Source organism: Nannospalax galili, unplaced genomic scaffold (assembly GCF_000622305.1).
Source record: "Nannospalax galili isolate Female #2095 unplaced genomic scaffold, S.galili_v1.0 scaffold1619, whole genome shotgun sequence".
Classification (NCBI taxonomy): domain Eukaryota; kingdom Metazoa; phylum Chordata; class Mammalia; order Rodentia; family Spalacidae; genus Nannospalax; species Nannospalax galili.
The window spans coordinates 744,195-751,393 of record NW_008342739.1 but is presented as its reverse complement, the minus strand read 5'-3'; the positions used below and the strand labels follow the sequence as shown (position 1 = coordinate 751,393).

At 45.2% G+C, this 7,199-nt stretch overlaps 1 protein-coding gene across 1 annotated transcript in view; it reads left to right on the top strand.

Moving 5' to 3' along the window:
* The window catches only part of Heatr5a (HEAT repeat containing 5A), a gene marked incomplete at its 5' end in the record, with an annotated part of 82,101 nt that overhangs the window by 56,907 nt on the left and 17,995 nt on the right, over positions 1–7,199 (top strand). Inside the window, 4 exons of the mRNA XM_029566290.1 lie at positions 270–518; positions 1,490–1,617; positions 4,095–4,242; positions 6,052–6,324. Of these exons, the coding sequence (XP_029422150.1) occupies positions 270–518; positions 1,490–1,617; positions 4,095–4,242; positions 6,052–6,324 (798 nt within the window). The remainder of the gene's footprint in view (positions 1–269; positions 519–1,489; positions 1,618–4,094; positions 4,243–6,051; positions 6,325–7,199) is intronic.

The following is a 7,199-nucleotide window of genomic DNA, read 5'->3' as shown; positions in this document are numbered from 1 at the left end:
TTTTTGGTCTTTTTGAGACAGTCTCCCTGTAGCCCCAGCTGTCCTGGAACTCACTATGTAGACCAGGCTGGCCTTGAACTAATGTGTGCTGATGGAGACCAGAAAGTACTTGCCTTGGAACATAAGGGTTTCCCTGAAACCAGGTACAAACGAACTTTAAAAATGTCAGCAGTTAGACATGGTCTTCACCCTGTAACAGTGAAAGATAAAAATACTGGAAGGTAATTTCTTCGTCCCTTCTAAAACTTTACCTTTTTCCCCTTCGGTAGGTGGTGCCTTCTACACAGCAGAGACCATGGAAAACGCAAGGCTGCATTACCACAGCTCCTGGGCCCTTATCCTCCATGCTGCAGCTCTGTGGCTTACCAGCACGGGCTTTGTTGTTGCCGACCCAGATGAAGGAGGCACCAATTTCTCAAGACCTGTAACGCCAACTTCCATGTGTCAGGGCTCGTCATCTGGGGCTGCAGTAAAGTCCCCAGAGGATGTCTACACTGACAGATTCCATCTGATTCTAGGTCAGTACAAATGCTCACAACACTAGAGGCTTTACCCTTGAGCTGTGCCTTAGCCTGGGGCTGTTCCCTCATTCTTTGCTCTAATGTCTGTATCATGTGTATTTTATAAAGTCACAAATTTTATCATAGTAAGTAGGATCCTGTTACAAGTTAGCTTCAGCATAAGTTGAATAAATCACAGACGCTTAGTGATTTAGTGAAATAGGCGAAGCTTAGTCCTTTTCTTTCCACATGATTTTTGTTCAGTTGATGGGGGGAAGCCAGTCCAGGCCAGCCAGGGCTACATAGTAAGACCGTGTCTCAAAAAGCAAACAACAGTAGCAAAGATAGAATCTCAGTATGTCTAACCCAAGCTGACCTGGAAGCCACTTCGCCCTCCCAAGTGCTGAAATCGCAGATGTGTGCCACCACACCCAGCCTTCCGTACAGTTTTTATTATTTGTGTGTGTGTGTGTGTCTGTCTGTCTGTTTGTATGTGTACCAGATGTATGCAGTGCCTGTGGAAGCCAGAAGAGGGCATCAGAATGCATGGAGCTGGAGGTGCAGACTCTTGTGAGCCCCAGAAGTAGGTACTGGGAACCAAACCCAGATCAAGATCTGTGTGCTATCTACAAATGTTCTGAATTTCTCAGAATATACATAAAAAAGAATGTGCTGAAGTGTTTTCAGTTTGTTGTACTCAATAACTGCAGGTTTTAAGAAGGTATCCCCAATGACTTTTTAAAAAGAAAATTAGCCACGTGTGGTGACATACACCTCTAATCCCAGTACTTGGAGGTAGAGACAGGAGAATCAAGAGTTCAGCACAAATTCCAGACCAGTCTGCGCTACAAAAAGAAATATAAAATCACGATTTACTTGAATTTCCTTTTTGATAAGTTGATATGTATAGCCTATTAAAATAGACTATTAATTATTTAATATGAACTAAGAGTCTCAAAGAAGCCACTTTTTCTTTTTTCTTTCTGCAGGAATTAGCGTGGGATTTCTGTGTTCATTGCGCTCAGATGCAACTACGGAAAGCATTACTGCATGTTTACATGCATTGCAAGCCCTTCTAGATGTTCCTTGGCCCAGATCTAAAATTGGCAGTGATCAGGTGATGTCTTGTGTCTGTCCATTTCAAAGAACAGAAACATGTTGGGGTTACCACAGGAGCAGAAATTGAGCAGAGATCTAAAGAGAAAACAAAGCTGCACAACCAGGCCTGGGCTGCCATGGGCAGCAGTGGGAACCCAGGAGCAGCCAGGCCTGTGGCGGCCACGCTCTGCCTCTGCTGCCACCTGCAGTGATGGGAGGGTTCTCTGTCGCATTGTGCAGCACAGTTGCCATTGGTTACGGGTGGCATTTCCTTTCTGCTTTCTGTCCACCCCAGTCTTTGCCTCTATCTCTGTCTTACAGCATTTCCCCAAGAGGCTCTGTGACTGACTGTATTCACTGCACTGGCTTTTCCTCCAGATCTTTCCTTTCTTCCGGTGTTGGGTGTCTGTGCTATAGATTCTGGTTTTGACAAATAGCCACTTCACAACCTTGTGATTTATTTTACTGTTTTATGTGTGTGTTTTACCTTCATGTATGTAAATATACCTTTGTGGGCAGTGTCCACAGAGGCTAGAAGAGGGCATCAGATCCCCTGGAAATGGAATTAAGAATGTCGTTAGCTACCGTGTGGGTGCTGGGAGCTGAACTTGGGTCCTCTACAAGAGTAGCCAGTGCTCTTAACTGCTGAGCCCCTCTTCTTAATACATTACTGACTAGCCTGTAGGTGGAGTCCAGCGCTCATGTGACCCAATCTGACTGTGATAACAGGACTGTCACTTGATGTGGCGTATCCCTCTGGCTTCTTTGTCTACAGTAAATATGTATCAGGGAGACACTCAGCATCATGTCTTCTCCACCACATTTTGTTGTCATTGACTCAGGTGTTAAAGTAAATGAGTACTAGCCAGGTGTGGTGGCGCATGCCTGTAGTCCCAGCATTTGGGAGGCAGAGGCAGCAAGTACCAGGCCAGCTGGGACTACAGGAGAGACCTTGTCTCGAAAAAACAGTAAAATAAATAAATAAATAAATAAATAAATAGTAAATGAGTACTATGATTTTCCCTCTAAACTATTATTTAATTAGTGCTATCGAGCTAGGTGTGGTGGCGCATGCCTGTAGTCCCAGCACTTGGGAGGCAGAGGCAGGTCGATCTCTGTGAGTTCAAGGGCAGCCTGGTTTACATACTGAGTTCCAGGCCCTGTTTCAAAAAGACCAAAAAAACAAAAAAAATAGTGCTATCATTAATTAGTATTAAAACATTAGCTAAGTTCTTATCTGAGTTGAATTGAACTTGACTAAATTTTAAACTGTGTTGTACTTACTTTCTATGGATGTTCAAACAAGTTATCGTTTAATGGTTTTATTTGTGTGTGTGTGTGTGTGTGTGTGTGTGTGTGTGTGTGTACGCATGCACATTTGTGGGAGTTCCCCCCGAAGTCTCTCCTGGATCTGCAGTTACAGGCAGGTGGAATCAGCCCCATGAGGGTGCTGGGAACTGAACTGTGATCCTCCGCAGGAGTGTCATTGTTAACCACTGAGCCATCTGTCCAGCCCTCAAACAAGTGTTATTAGTGACAGATTTAGACAATTATTCTTAAAGATGGAAAGAAAGCAACCAGAATAAGTAATTAAAAACCAGAAAGGGGCAGACCTGGAGAGGTGGCTCAGGGTTAGGAGCGCATACCGCATGTTGGGCAGCTCACAACCGCCTGCCTATAACTCCAGGAGATCTGATACCCTTTCTTGGCCTCTGTGGGTACTGTACTCAGCATGCACAAACACAGACACATAGAGACAGGTACATAATTTTTAAAGAAATAAAAAAAAAAGCCAAGTGTGGTGGCCCACACTTTTACACCTTTAATCCCAGCACTCAGACAGCAAAGGCAGGCAGATCTCTGTGAGATTAAGACCAACCTGGTCTACATAGAGCATTCCAGGCCAGCCAGAGCTGTATACTGGAACCCTGTCTCAAAAAATAAGTAAGAAAATCAATAAATAAATCTTTTTGTAAAAAAAGAGTGAGAAGGGAAAATGGTTCCCCTGTGTGTTAGAGATCCATTTTAATGCTGCTTCTCCTTCGTTCATTGTTACTACTAGGCCATCTGAATATGAACCTGAGGACCTCCCTGTCAGCCTTTCTGTTCCTTTGGTCCCGTCTCCCATCTGGTTTGGAAATTTCTACCACCAAAATGAGCCAAGAAACATTCTGGAATTGGTTAAAACTTTATAAGCCAGGCATAGTGCTCCACACCTGAAATTCAAGCACTGGGGAGGTAAAGGCAGGAGAATCAGGCGTTCAAGGTCATCCTCGGCAAGTTTGACGCCACACAGGGCTGCATAAGACTGCCTCAAAGCAAACACAAGAAATATTGTTACATAGATTGAACTGGCATCATCATTTTTAATGAGTAATTTGTATTATCCTCTTTCTGAGTTTTGTCACAGCATCTAACATTGTTATTTTTAACCCTCCCTCCCCCCAAAGACGTGATTTCTAATAGTGTCTGTCCACTACACGTTTTCTCTGCTAGGACTTGGGTATTGAATTGCTAAACGTGCTGCACCGAGTGATTTTGACCAGGGAATCGCCTTCCGTTCAGTTGGCTTCACTTGAGGTGGGAAGGCAGATTATCTGTGCAGCTCAAGAACATGTGAAGGAAAAACGACGAAGTGCGGAAGGTAAACGTTAGCCTTTAATGCCACGTTGATGACAGCGAGCTTTATTCCAGTTCTGGAAATCAAATCAAACATAGGGCTTTGCACACAGCAGGCAAGTGCTCTACCCCTCAACACCGAGATGCATCCCCAGCCCGGAGTCCGTTTCTAAAAGTGTTCCTCAATTCAGCTGTGTGATCTTGGTGTCTGTTGGATGGATGTAGGACAAACGGTTGATCTCTAGGCCTGACTTTAAATTCTCATTCTAGTGTTGGTTTGTATGTTGTTGGCTGGCTAAGCTGCTGTTCTTTGGGAAAATTAGACTCTTTTAACTTGGGACAGAAAAAAACCCCTTGTGCTGCCAGAGCACTTGCTGTAACAGTTTGCCAGTGTGTGTGAAAAGAACAGCTGAAAGTTTTTAATATCTTTGGTTTGGAAATCGCCTGTTTTCAACTCTAGTGTGGGAGTAGTGAGTTTCTCACTGAGGATCATGTTTGCTTCCACACCAGAGAAACCCAGTGTAACAGTTTAAAACATGAGGATTACCTCCACATAAGTGCCACGGCACACGTGAACCTTCCTTCTTGGCGTCACCTCACATACACACACAATAATAATAAAATCAAAATGTTTAAGTGGGCTGGAGAGATGGCTCAGCAGTTAAGAACATTGGTAGTTCTTGCAGAAGACCCAGGTTCGAATCCCAGCACCCACATGGCAGCTAACAACTGTCCGTAACTCCAGTCCCGGCAGATCCGACACCTCTTCTGCACTTACCTACATGCAGGCAATACATGCATACACATAAAATAATAAATAAAATATTTAAAAAAAAATGTTTAAAACCAGAACTGTTTATTCTCTTCTCTAAAAAGAGGTCCGGGGGCTGGGAAGATAGCTCAGTTGGGAAAGTGCTTTCCACACAGCATAAGGACCTGAGTTCAGGCCCCAGCACCTGTGAGAGACCTTATCTCAACAAACAAGGTAGAGGTTGTTGAGATTACTCAGTGGGTTAAGGCGCTTGTTGCCAAGTTGGAAGACGTGAGTTCAGGCCCCAGGACCTACATAATGGAAGGAGAAAGCAGGTGTTGTGTGACCTCCACGTGCATGCTGTGACATGCAGCACCCACAGACACACAAAGTCACACGACATGAAGTTATGGTTTGGGTGGCTTTTTTTAAAGGTAGACATTGCCTAAGGAGGCAGAACACCCAAGGTTAGGCCTCTGGCCACCACAAAAATACATGCAACATATGTGAATAATTAAGTAGTTAAAGTGAGTAAATAAATAAAAAGAGGTAGAGGCCAAGCTACCACGCCTTTATCCCAGCACTTGGGAGGCAGAGGCAGGAGGATCTCTGTGAGTTCAAGGCCAGCATAGTCTGCATAGTTCAGGCCAGCTCGGGCTGCAGGGAGACCCTGTCTCGAAAACAAAAACAAGAGGTAGGGCAGGTGTGGCAACTTCTTAGAGGCATCAGGGCGCAGGGTTCTTCTTATCATCATGCCCAGCCACTAGCAGTACCTAAGGTGATAAAGTCACTGCTGAGCTCCAGCTGTCGGCTCACACGTCCAACAGCAGTGAGGGGTTAAGCAGACACTGTTTTAACGCTGACAAGTTGACAAGGTTTTTTGTTGTTTTTTAGTCCGTTGCAGTAAGAAGTCATAATAAAGAAAACTGCTTCTCATTCAGAGCTGCTTTCTCCTTAGCCTTTCACCCCCAAGGCTTCAGCCACTAAATATATTGTCCGTATCAGAAGTGAACTAAGTTGCCGTCTGCATGAAGCAAAGCAAGTAGGAAGTATTTCTAAATCGCTGTTCTCTCTGACTTTTAGTTGATGACGGGGCTGCGGAAAAGGAGACCCTGCCGGAGTTTGGTGAAGGAAAGGGCACAGGAGGATTTGTGCCTGGGAAGTCGCTGGTCTTTGCAGCCCTGGAACTGTGTGTTTGCATCCTAGTTAGACAGCTCCCAGAGCTAAATCCTAAATTGACAGGAAGCCCAGGGGTAAAAGCTGCAAAGCCGCAGATGTTGTCCGAGGACGGAAGTGGACTGGTTTCAGCTGCTCTGGCTATCCTCACCGGACTCCCTGCAGTGTGCTCCCCTGAAGGTATGCTGTGCTGTGCCACTGACTGAAAGCAAGACAAAGGCCCCCTTGCTAGTCTTTGTCCCATTAAGTGGATGCAGATCCAAACAGTTGAGATTCGTTTCTTTTTTGAACATTTTATTTATTATTTTTATTTCATGTGTATGAGTGTATTGCCTGCATGCATGTGAGCGCACCTGTGTCGTGCAATGCACGGAGGTCAGAAGAGGGCTTCGGATTCCCCTGAAACTGAAGTTAAGGACGGTTCATAGCCGCCCACGTGGGTGCTGGGAATTGAACCTGGGACCTCTGCAAGAGCAGTAAATGCTCTTAACCACTGAGCCATCTCTCCAGCCCCTTAAGAGTGAACACTGAACCCAGGATCTAGAGAATGTACTCTCCACTGAGCCATTTCACTAGCTGATGGTCTTTTAAATCAAGTAGTAGTGCTTGGACATTTTTTCAGTGTGCAATATCAAATGGTCTTTTCTGACTCAACGATGGCAAATTTGTCATAATGCCCAGTTCTGTTTACAGTTGCATCCACTGAATTCTGCAAAGTAAAATGGCTTTAGAGACTCTCTAGGCTGTGATGAGTCCACCGCCTTTTCCTGGTTATTCTGTGCAAATCCCCACCCAGTAGGCTTCATGTTCATCCTGTGTGCGCAGTTGCCATGCTGTTTCTTGATCTGAAGGCTGCACCGGTGGTGGGCCCAGTGCCATGGCACACGTGCTAGTTTCTCTAGGCTGTGATGAGTCCACCGCCTTTTCCTGGTTATTCTGTGCAAATCCCCACCCAGTAGGCTTCATGTTCATCCTGTGTGTGCAGTTGCCATGCTGTTTCTTGATCTGAAGGCTGCATCGGTGGTGGGCCCAGTGCCATGGCACACGTGCTAGTC